Here is a 12,580-nt window from a genome sequence, read left to right on the forward strand (position 1 = left end):
TTAGTCCAAATATGTGCAGGTTAGGTAAGGTGGCTATGCTAAATTGCCCCGCTCCTTCAGCAGGCCGAATGGCCTCTTTCTGCATTGTCAGGATTCTAACCAATTTCTTGGAAGAACAGTACAGCACTTCGGCCCTCCAAGTCTGCGCTCAAACCCATGTCCCCCAGTTATTGCATGACTATCCGCGCTGTCTATGCCACTCCTGATTTAGTAAACATCCATCAGGTCTTTCCAGTGAAAACAATCCAAGTTTATCCAACCTCTCCTCATAGCTAATATCCTCCAGGCCACACAACACACTACCCTCTCCATCCTTCTGGTAGTGTGGTGACCAGAATTGTATGCAGTATTCCAAATGTGGCCTAACTAAGGTTCTGTGCAGCTTCAGCATAACTTGTCAATTTTATACTCAATGCTCCAATCAAGTACACCTTGACTACTTTATCCACCTCTGTTGCCACTTTGAGGCAGAGACTGGGTGTACAGGTCCACAGATAGGGCGGCATGGTAGCACAGTGGTTAGCATTGTTGCTTCACACCAGGGACCTGGGTTCGAATCCTGACTTGGGCCACTGTCTGTGCTAAGTTTGCACTTTCTCCCCGCAACTGCATGGGTTTCAGTTTCCTCCCACAGTCCAAAGATGTGCAGGTTAAGTGGATTGGCTATGCAAAATTGCCCTTAGTGTCCAAAAAGGTTAGGTGGGGTTACAGGGATACGGTGGCGGTGTGGGCTTAAGTAGGGTATTCTTTCCAAGGTCCAGTGCAGATTTGATGGGCCGAATAGAATTTACAGTGCAGAAGGCTATGATAACTGTCAATATGCATAAGGGTTCTGCCATTTACTATACAATTCCCACCTGTATTAGACCTTCCAAAATGCATTGCCTCACATTTGTCCGGATTAAACTCCATCTGCCATTTCTCCACCCAAATCTCCAAGCGATTTGTAGCCTCTGACAATCCTCTTCACTATCTCCAACTCCACAAATAATTAGATCAGCTACATTTTCCTCCAAATAATTTATATATACTATGAAAAATAAAGATCCCAGCACTGAACACCACTCGTCGCAGCCTTCCAATCAGAAAAGCACCCTTGTGTTGTGGAATTCCAGAAGGCTATTGCAGGAAAATAAAAGCTCAGTGTTGTGTGTAACATAGTGGCATAGATAGCCAACAGGGATCAGTGCTGGGAGTGAAGGGATGGATGGTGTAGTTGCGGAATTTGCTGATAACAGTTCGGTAGGAAAGTTGTGATGGGGCCAAGTGACAGATCAGTGATTAGGCAAAGATCTGGCGAATGGAGTATAATGTGGGCAAATGTGAAATTGTTCATTTTGGTAGCAGTGGCATAAAACTAGGATTGAGATGCAGAGGAATCGGAGTGTCCTCGTGCATTAATTGCAAAGGTTAGCATGCAGGTACAGCAATTAAATAGAAAATCATAAGACGATTTCTAATTCCAGCTTTAGATCCTGGGAGGTCTTGACGGAGTGGATGTGGCGGGAATGTTTCCTCTTATCGGAGAATCTGGAACAAGGGGTCACCCATTTAAAACATGAGAAATTTTTGAGGGTTGAGACTCTTTGGAATCAGATTCTTTGAACAGATTGATAAGCAGGTGAAAGGTTATTAGGGGGTAGGTAGGAATGTGGAGTGGAGGTTGCAACCAGATCTGCCATGATCTTATTGGATGACGGAGCAGGCTCGAGTGGCCTACTGGCAACACAATGCTCATTTTATAAAAGCTGAAAATAGAAAAAAAGGTTCAGTCAGCGAAAGTATTTTCTTTTAAACTAAACCTAGCTGTAAAATATGCACCATTCAATATAAAATGGTAGATTTTAGAAGGAGAAATCTCAACGGATTTTACTGTTTACCTATTAGGAAATGCTTGAATTTTTGTACTTTTGCATTCCTAATATGAAGAATGAGCTGAATAAAAATACTCAGCCGGTTAGGCAGCATCTTTGAGGGAGAGAAACAAAATTAACATCTTGGGTTGATGACCCTCTAGCAGAACACGTCTGTAGTGATGATATGGTTGTGTTGTAATTCACCAACTGACCACTAGGATTGACTTGAAACATTAACATCTGCAGGGAGAGTCATCAGACCTGCTGACTTTCCACCACCTGCAATATTTTGTTTTTGTGAGATGTTCATTTGCAACGATAATGGTTTGGCTTGAAGTTGTCCTTTGTGTAATATCATTGTGTACCCATGTACAAGATACAAAAACACAGTCATAGTTATGAGCTGTATATGTATTCATAATGTACATTCAATCCAAGTTCATAAATGACAATCTAGAAAATAGTTAAGTGCATCATAGACAACTCTTAATATTACAATACTTTAACAAAAAAATGTACAAAATGTAACAGAGCAATGTCTAAAGACTACAACATATGTGACTGATAAAACACACGGCATGCAGGCTTTGCCATTGGTCATTTTGTCTGTGTATGACTGAAGTCAGAAACAGGCGAAGGCAAACTAGGTTGGGTGCAGGAATTGGTTTGAGGATTTGGATTCTCACTGAACTCCCCCTGTTCAGGCCACTTAATAGCCTGCACAAGCAAAAAATGCACAGCAGCAAAACCTGTCCATGCATGTAGTGCATTTGGATTGGCACGCACAGTTGGCCATAAAAAGGAAAAAACCGGTGACACACAAATGAAAATTCATCCATCTCGTAAACCAACATCCCACTCCATCGCAAAGGCTGGCTGCATGTTTCCCCAAATATTCTGTTCCCTTTTATGTAGTCAAGAGTACATGATGGAACAGTGATGAAATCCAACCTTGCCAGCCAGCCTAGCCTCTTTTTCCAGCTACTGAACTGCGTTATTTCACTAATAATAACACAGGAAGTGAAGGACCCTGGGCAATTGCCTTTGTATGTTTTTCATTGCAAGTCCTCTGAGTGACAGGTAACATGGATAGCTTCTTAAAGTCTGATTTTCAACAGGACATGTCAACTAAGCCTGCCACAGAGATCTAACCCTTGATGCACATAGGGATATGGCAGGGTCAACACTGAAGAAGACACAATGAAGTGGTGCATATGGAATACAGCACAGCGTATAAGTGAAGCAAAGCAGGACTTTCTGCTGATTGGAGCTCCACCTCTGCCACACATAAGCAGGTCACCAGGGAACAAAGCAGACATGGATCTTACTTCACATCCAGTTCAACAGCACAAAAATTGGCTACTGCTACTTTGCCTCCAGTCTGAAAACAGACCGCTAACTATAGACTTTGCAGGTATCCCATTAATTTTCAACCCAGAATTACTGTAGCTTCCTTTTTCCAGTTACGAAAACCAGCCACTCTTTAGGGAAGCCTTTCAGCGCAGCAGCTAGACAGCAATTAAAAGGCCAAGACAGTCTGCGAGCGAATAAGTCGGTGACGCAATGTTTCCTGGCACATTTTGGATGTTTCAAAATATTTAACAGGTCGGTCACTGAGCCAATTCAGAGGTTTCTATTTCTGAAATTCTCTTCTCCTTTGGCTCTGTGCACTTGACTGAAATTTGAGTTACTCTGATCTCCAGGGTTACTTCATCAACAGACTGCTGGGTAATCAATTTGTCCTTTTCGTGTTCAACACCTTCAGCCCCGTCCCCTGTCCAAACAAGAAAATTAAATTGATAACTGTCCATTGAAAAAAACATTGCACAGCCTACAAAATCATTTTTAATTCACTGGCAAAGAAACCAATAGATTATTGGGAAATAAGTGAACATTGCTGAATTTTACCATGGGCTTACTGACACCCTCACACTCTCCCTTCTCCCATGCACAATGAATTTCAGAGAAGTGATTTCTCTAAAATGTATTTTTCGTGGATTCTGTACATTGGTACACTGATCTCAGAATTCCTGGGCTTGGAGAGAGACTGAGCTTTGGGTGGAACCAATATCAGGAGTTTTATTGCATTTGCCCTAGGGATGTGACAAAGCTTTGACAAAGAATCATCCAAATTTGAAACGTTAGCTCCCTTTTCTCTCCACAGATGCTGAGATTGTCCAGTATTTTCGTTTTTTTGCAATATCTACCTGCTTGAAAATATACAATGTTTTGGTCTCAACTACTTCCTGTGGTATTGAATTCCACAGGGCAACCACTCGCTGAGTGAAGGGCTTTCTCCTCATCTCCATCCTAAATGGTCTACCCTCAGACTGTGACCCCTGGTTCTGGACACATCCACCATTGGGAATGTCCTTTCTGCATCTACCCTGTCTAGTCCTGTTAGACTTGTATAGGCTTCTATGAGATTCCCCCCTCATTCTTCTGAAGTCCAGCAAATACAATCCTAATCAATTCAATCTCTCATACACCAGTCCCGCCACCCCAGGAATCAGTCTGGTAAAATGTTAATTGAAGTTTAGAAGAGTGAGAGGGAATCTCTTAGAAACGTATAAAATCCTAACAGGATTAGACAGGGTAGATTCAGAAAGAAGGTCCCTGATGATGGGAGAGTCCAGAACTAGGAGTCATAGTTTTGAGGATAAGGGGTAAACCTTTTAGGACAGAGGTGAGAAGAAATTTCTTCACCTGGAGAGTGGTGAATCTGTGAAATTAGCTACCACAAATAGTAGTTGAGGCCAAAACGTTGTGTCATTTCAAGAAGGAGTTAGATATGGCTCTTGGGGCTAAAGGGATCATGCAATATGGGGGGGAAGGCAGGATCAAGATATTGAACTTGATGATCAGCCATGATAATAATAGCGGAGCAGCTTCAAAGTGTCAAATGGCCTCCTGCTTCTATTTTCTATGTAACACACATGTCCATGCTGGCCATGCAAATGACCCTAAGGATTGGCTCTGCATAACTGGCATGACCAAATGTGAGATTCTACTTTGTCACACTTACACTGGCACAGCAGGAATCTCAGGCCAATGGTCTATTGGAGAGTCTCCTCAAAACTGGTCATCCCTCCCACCCTCCTATCATATTTAATAAAGGAGACTTATTACATCTCATCTGTTATATAATATCTTCCTTCCAAGGTTACCCTGAAACATCATTTACCTTTCTCGGCCTCACATTCAGGAGATGAGGCTCCACTGCATTCACTGCGGGGCCCCAGAATGGGAGAGTCCATGGCACATTCAGACACAGGACTCAACAGTTCCAAGCTAGGGGGACGGTTTCCTGGAGGGAAAGGGGTTGGGAGATCTAACGGACTGGGTGGACAGGAGCTCAAACGGAACTCAGGCTGGCTCTCCAAATCTTCAGAGACAGGGCTGCCGCAGTTGTCGTCTTCAAATATTTCGGATGTCACTGCAAATGAGAAAGATGTCACAGAATAATCATCAACTGGAAATTATTAAGAAATCTATCATCACTCCGTATTCAGCCTCATTAGATTAGACAATTTAATTTATCCAACAAAATTAAAGAGGCATCTCTAATTGAAAATGACAACATTGTGAACTCAACAATATTGGAGACCATGCATAAAGATCTTCACTGAGTTTGATGTCTGCGTCACTGCTTCTGATTGTAGTATATTACGACTTAACATTCATTCTAATGATCTCATTAGGTATTCTCAAATGCCATTTGAACTATATAACTTGCAAATCCATTGAGATAGAGCTCGTGCACCAACAAATCAAAATCATAGACATTTGCAACAGTGCGGAGGTCATTTCATCCATCTTTTCTGTGATGGCTGAAAAATATCTATCTAACCTAAACTGCTTTTGGTAGCCCTGTAGGTTACTGCGCCTTCGGTGGACATTCATTTATTTAATGCAATGAGGGTTTCTGCCTCTACCACTCATTCTGCAGTAAATTCCAGAGCCACAGCATTGTTCGGGTGAAAAGATTTCTCCTCAACTCCCCACTAATCCTTCTACTAATTACATTAATTCTATACCCCCTGGACATTGACATCCCTGCTAAGGGAAATAGGTCTTTCCTATCCACTGCCTTGGCGCCACAAAATTTTATACGCCTCAGTTAAATCATCCCTCAGCCTCAGATTCCAGAGAAAACAACCCCAACCTATCCAAACTTTCTTCGTAGCTCATATTTCATCCCTGGCAGTACTCTCATATATCCCCTCTGTATCTTCTCCAGTGTGATGACATCCTTTCAGTAACATGGTGACCAGAACTGTACACAGTTCTCCAGCTGTGGTCTTACTGAAAATTAATACAGATTTAGCATAACCTTTTTATAGTTTCTACCTCAGTTAATAAGCTAAAATATTCCCTTTGCTTTCTTAACCACCTTATCTACCAGCCCTGCTACCTTCAGGCATTTTGAAGACATGCGGATCTAGGTCCCTCTGCACCTCTCAGTAACTGCCATTTATTCCAAGTCATCTTGCCTTGTCTGGCCTCTACAAATGCATAATACCACATTTCTCTGGATTGAATTTCATTTGCCACTTTTCTGCTCACCTCATCAATTTATTAAAATCTTTCTCCAGAAGGAGGCCATTCAGCCTATCGGGTCTGCACCAACCCTGCAAAAGAGCACAGCTCCCTACCTGGGCCCACTGCATCACCATATCCACGTAACCCAGTAACCCCACCTAATCGTTGGATATTAAGGGGCAATTTACCATGGCCAATCCACGTAACCTGCACATCTTTGGACTGTGGAAGGAAACCGGAGCACCAGGAGGAAACCCACCCAGTCACAGGGAGAGCATGCAGACTCCACACAGTCACCAAGGTTGGAATCAAACCCGGGTCCCTCCGACGGTGAGGTAGCAGTGCTAACCATTGTGCCAAAATGCCGCCTTCATTATCAACCTCATTATCAAGCATGCAACCAATATTTGTATTTTCTGCAAATTTCATAACCATGTCCATTACATCCAAGTCTTAATGATTGATCTATAATACTAAAAACAAGGGAACATAATACTCCCCTGTGGAACCCACTGGAAACAGTCTAATAGTCACAAAAACATTTCTCGACTGCACTCCTTTACTTTGTGAGACGGAGCCAGTTTTGGATCCAACTTGCCACTTTTACTTGGACTTTTATTTTGCTGAACTGTCTATGTGGATCCTTGACAATGGTCTTTGTACATGATATCAAATATATTGCCCTCATCAACCTTCCTTGCTACTTCCTCAAAAAATTCATTCTGGTTAGTCAAACGTCCTTTCATGAACAAATCCATGCCGATTGTCCTTGACTAATCTGTGCCTTACTAACTGATGATGTGGAGATGCCGGCGTTGGACCGGCATTCACCGGAGGAAGGAGCTGCGCGCCGAAAGCTAGTTATTCGAAACAAACCTGGTGGACGTTACTAACTGATGATTATACTGATCCTCAAAATCTTTTCCAGTAATTTGACCAAATTGGAGGTTAGACTGACAGATCTGTAGTTACTTGATCTCTTTCCTACTTTTTAAACAATGATTTAATATAAGCAGTATTGAAACTAGGCAGTAGTAGGAAATGATGGTCAGTGCCTTCGCTATTTCCTCCCTTGTATCGCTTCGCAACCTTGAATTATTTTAATCATTGTCTCCATTGTCACACTCTTAAGGAGGCAGACACAGAATATTCATTAACATGCCAACGTTATCCATCTCTGCCCTGAGGTTATCTTTTTGGTCACTATAAGCGCTACATTTTCTTCAGTTATCCTCTTTTTTAAAAAATGTTATTTATAAAACATTTTTGTTTTTTCCTTCATTTGGCTTGCCAATATTTTTCATGCCCTCGCTTCGCTTTCTTAATTTCCAATCTAATTTTACGCCTACACTTTCTATACTGGGCTTTTTATTTAGTATTTCGCAGTTGGTATCTAATATAAGCATTCCTATTTTGCATTATCCTACCTCGTATGCATCTGGACATCCAGGGGCTCTGGGATTTGGAATTTCCATCCTTTTGGGAATACATTTCCTGCTTGAACTGCTCAGATACTGATTTACCTTCAAGTATTTGGTTTCCGTCAACTTCTGCTAAATCACATCACAACTTAAAATAGGCCTTTCCCCAACTGAGAACTTTTATTTCTGGTCTATTTCTATCCTATTTCATAACTATGCCATATCGAACTAAATTGATCTTCCCCAACTTTCCTCATCTGTCCAGTTTCATTCTCTGAAACAAAAGTCCAGAACTGTCCCTTCTCTTGTTGGACTTACGGACATACAAAATAGGAGCAGAAGTAGACCCACAAGCCTGCTCCGCCATTCAACGAGATCATGGTTGCCCTGTTTGTGTTTCGGGCTCCACATTCCCATCTATTCCCGATAACCTTTGATTCCCTTGCCTAACAAGAATCTACCGACTTCCATCTTAAAAGATATTCAGTGATCCTGCCTCCACCACCTTCTGAGGCAGAGTGTTCCAAAGTTCCAAAACCTTCATGGAAAACGATTCTCCTCATCTCTGTCCTATGGTAGCCAAAATGGTTAGCACCGTTACTTCACAGCGCCAGGGTGCCAGGTTCAATCCCCGCTTGACTCACTGTCTGTGCAGAGTCTGCATGTTCTCCCCGTGTCGGCGTGGGTTTCCTCCGGGTGCACCGGTTTCCTCCCACAAGTTCCGAAAGGTGTGCTTGTTAGGTGAATTGGACATTCTGAATTTTCCCTCGGTGTACCAGGACAGGCGCTGGAGTGTGGCGACTGGGGGATTTTCACAGTCACTTCATTGCAGTGTTAATGTAAGCCTACTTGTGACAATAATAAAGATCAATATCAGTAGGGTGACCTCTAATTTTACAAAAGTGTCCCTAATTCTGGACTCACCTACAAGAGGAAACATCCTTTCCATGGTCAACTTGTCCAAGACTATTCAGGATCGTACATACTTCAATTAAGTCACCCCTCACTCTTCTAAACTCCAGTGGAAACATGTCCAGCTTGTCCAACCTATCCTCATAAGAGAACCCGCTCATTCCAGTTACCAATCTAGTAAAGCACCTCTGAACCACCTCCAATGTATTTACATAATTCCTTAAATAAGGAGAGCAAACCCATATATATATATATATATATTTTTATTTTTTTTAAAATTGTTTTTTATATAATTTTAGATTACCCAATTCATTTTTTCCATTTAAGGGGCAATTTAGCATGGCAAATCCACCTACCCTGCACATCTTTGGGTTGTGGGGGCGAAACCCACGCAAACACGGGGAGAATGTACAAACTCCACATAGACAATGACCCAGAGCCGGGATCAAACCTGGGACCTCGGCGCCGTGTGGCAGCAGTGCTAATCACTGCGCCACCGTGCTGCCAAACACAATATTTGACATGTGTGCTCACCAATGCCCTGTATAACTGAAGATTAATATCCTTACATTCATGTTCAATTCCTCTTGTAAAAAAGGATAGCATTCCATTAGTTTCTTGATTACGGTTGTAACCTTCTGTGACTCATGCACTAGAACACCTAGATCTCCCTGCACTGTGGAATTCTGCAGTGATCCTCCGTTTAAGTAATACTCTGCTTTTTTTATTCTACCTGCCAAAGTGAACAGCTTCACACTTTCACACATTATACTCCATCTGCCAGATCTTTGCCCATCCACTCAACCCATCTATTATATCCGCCCGCAAACTCCTCATGTCTTCTCCACAACATACTTGCCTACCTATCTTTGTGTCATCTGCAATATTAGCTACCATGCGTTCACTCTCCTCATCTAAGTCAATGATGTAAACTGTAAAACAAATTGAGACCCCAACGCAGACCCTTGAGGAACTCATTTAATCACATCCTGCCAATCAAACATTTAGGCATACTCTGTTTTCTGCCAGCCAGCCAATGTTCTATCCAAGCTAATATGTTACCCACTACACTACACCATAAACTTTTATTTTCTGCAACAACCTTGATATGTCACCTTATCAAATGCAAGTACAGTACAACTACATGCTCCCCTTTATCCACAGTACATGTTACTCCTTCAAAAAAGACTCTAATAAATTGGTTAAACATGATTTCCCCAAACCATGCTGACACTTCCTGCTAACCTTCTGTTTTTCTAAGCCCAGCTTAACCTCCTTAATGATCGACACTTACCACCTTCCTCATAACAGACGACAAACTAACTGGCTTATAGTTAGCTGTTTTCTGCCTCCTTCCCTTTTTGAATAGAGGGGTTATATTTGCTACTTTCCAGTCTGATGGAACCTTTCCAGAATACAGAGAATTTTGGAAAATTAACACAAATGCATCTACTATCTCATTGGCCACCTCTTTTAAGACCTGAGGATGAAGACTTGTCAGCCCACATATCCATCAGTTTGCTAAGTACTGCTTTTTTAGTAAATGCAATTTCACCAAGTTCCCCTCTTCCCCCTCCAGATTTGCAAAATTTATTTTGTATCTTCTTCAGTGAAGACAGAAGCAATATATATGTTTATTTCATCCATCAATTCCTTATTATCTACTATTAGTGCTCCATTCACACTCTCCAGAGGACCAATACTCACTTTACTTATTATTTTCTTTTATAAATACCTGTAGAAACCCGTATCTGTTTATACATTTCTAATCAGCTTCCTCTCACACTCTAATTTATTTCTCCTGATTAACTTGCTAGTCATTCTCTGCCGTTGCTTGTATTCTGACTAATCATTTGACCTGCCATTCATTGTGCAGTTATATGTTTTTTCTTTAAAGTTTGCTGTTTTCGCTAACTTCTTGAGTTAACTTTGAATGTTGGGTTCCGAGTATTCTGAAATATCCCCTTGAATGTCTGCCACTGCTTCTCTATTGATCTATCCCCTAGCTCAGTCTCCCAGTTCACTTCAGCTAGCTCAGCTTTCATGCCCATATCGTTGCCCTTATTTATGTTTAAAATCCTAGTCTTGGATCCACTCTACATTTCAAACTGGATACAAAATTCAATCATATTGTGGTTGCTGCTACCTTTACTCTAAGAACATCAATTAATCCTGTCACGTTACACAATACCAAGTCTAATACAACCTGCTCTCTCATTGGTTCCAGGCTTGCTATGTACCAGCTTATAAAAATTATCTTGAATGTATTTTAAAATGTTGGCACCTTCTCTATCTTTTATGCAGATTTTATCCCAGCTAATTGTTGGGTGTTCTAAATGTATTATTGCTGTTTTATTGTTTTGCTGCTAATTCCAGGAACTTGCCTACATATTTTGTGTGTGTCTGGTTTCAGAGGGTTATTTTTTTTTGGGGGGGGGGGGGGGGGGGGGGAACCACTCTCAAGCATATCCCCAGCAGTTCCATATGGACTCAGTTGAGTCATTTGGCGCTGTAAGGCAGCAATGCATCGGGTTACGTATGAACCTTCCAAGTAACCTAGAGTTAAACCAACACAACATTATATGCTGACTCATGAAGATTGCATCTTCTATGTCTGCAAGCTTTCGTGTTTTGCAATTATTTCCAATGAAAGGACGTTGATGCTTTAATATTTAGAAAATGGCGGGATGGACGACCACTATTGCTTTAATTTTAAAACACACTACATTCATTTATTTTTCATCACAAATAAAAATCTTAGGCCTAGGAGTATCTAAGAAACTGAAAAGCAGAACTGATATGAATTCTCCATTGCTCGCAATGACATCATGGAGTAACAGTACAAGTGTGCCTCCACTGCTCCGGCAGCAACCAGGATAACATTAATCAATGTGGAGTGGCCATCATCGCATGATGGGGAGGTAATTTGCAAACAGCTTTCTCAAGGCACCTCTGATTCACGGAGCCAACATTCCTCACATAATCCAGGATAAATTTGGCTACATGCAAAGATACGTGGATGTAAATGATATTTTCAGACTGATACCAGTAAAGGGAGGCCCTTCTAAATGGCTCATACGTCAAATGCTGCAACGCTTATTATTTACTTAAAATCAGCTGACTAGCCATTTCTTCTGATCAGGTTATCTTTTTGCCTTCTGCAACCTGCTTGTTGGGTTTGAAAGAAAAATCACTGGAGCAAAGTTTATTACATTCGTCAGTTAACCGAGCGACTTGGTCAACAAACAAAATGTGTGTTAACCATCAAACTAAAATTTAACTGGAATTTACCAGAGACCTAATTTGCGTCAGACCAATTAGTTGGCGATAACGGTATAATTAATGGGAAAATCCTTTTCGATAGTATGGAAAATTAATGGATTTTCCCTCTCAAATGACAGAACAAACTCACAAAGCATCAATAAAAGATGACAAAAGTACTTAACAATTGAGTGGAACTAGATAGATCAAACGGGATCATTCTAATCCACCTGAATGATAAAACGGTGTAGCACAGTGGGTAGCACCGTTGCTTCACAGCGCCAGTGACCCAGGTTCGCTTCCTGGCTTGGGTCACTGTCTGTGCAGTCTGCACGTTCTCCCAGTATCTGCGTGGGTTTCCTCTGGGTGCTCCGGTTTCCTCCCACAAGCCCTGAAAGACGTGCATGTTAGGCAAATTGGACATTCTGAATTCTCCCTCGGTGTAGCCGAACAGGCGCCAGAGTGTGGCAACTCGGGGATTTTCACAGTAAATTCAGTGTTAATGTAAGCCTACTTGTGACACTAATAAAGATTATTAAATAATTTCCTTCTGCTTAGGTGATTGAATTTTTTTTATTTAAAATAAAT

At 41.5% G+C, this 12,580-nt stretch overlaps 1 protein-coding gene across 1 annotated transcript in view; it reads right to left on the reverse strand.

The window, feature by feature from the left end:
• Positions 1-2,249: 2,249 nt before the first annotated feature.
• The window catches only part of sh3bp5b (SH3-domain binding protein 5b (BTK-associated)), a 97,014-nt gene continuing 86,683 nt past the window's right edge, over positions 2,250-12,580 (reverse strand). The window contains exons 8-9 of the mRNA XM_072509812.1: positions 5,041-5,292; positions 2,250-3,630 (exon numbers count right to left, since the gene is read on the reverse strand). Coding sequence (XP_072365913.1) covers positions 3,467-3,630; positions 5,041-5,292 — 416 coding nt within the window. The 3' untranslated portion in view covers positions 2,250-3,466. The remainder of the gene's footprint in view (positions 3,631-5,040; positions 5,293-12,580) is intronic.

The sequence above is a fragment of the Scyliorhinus torazame genome, chromosome 6, assembly GCF_047496885.1.
Source record: "Scyliorhinus torazame isolate Kashiwa2021f chromosome 6, sScyTor2.1, whole genome shotgun sequence".
Classification (NCBI taxonomy): domain Eukaryota; kingdom Metazoa; phylum Chordata; class Chondrichthyes; order Carcharhiniformes; family Scyliorhinidae; genus Scyliorhinus; species Scyliorhinus torazame.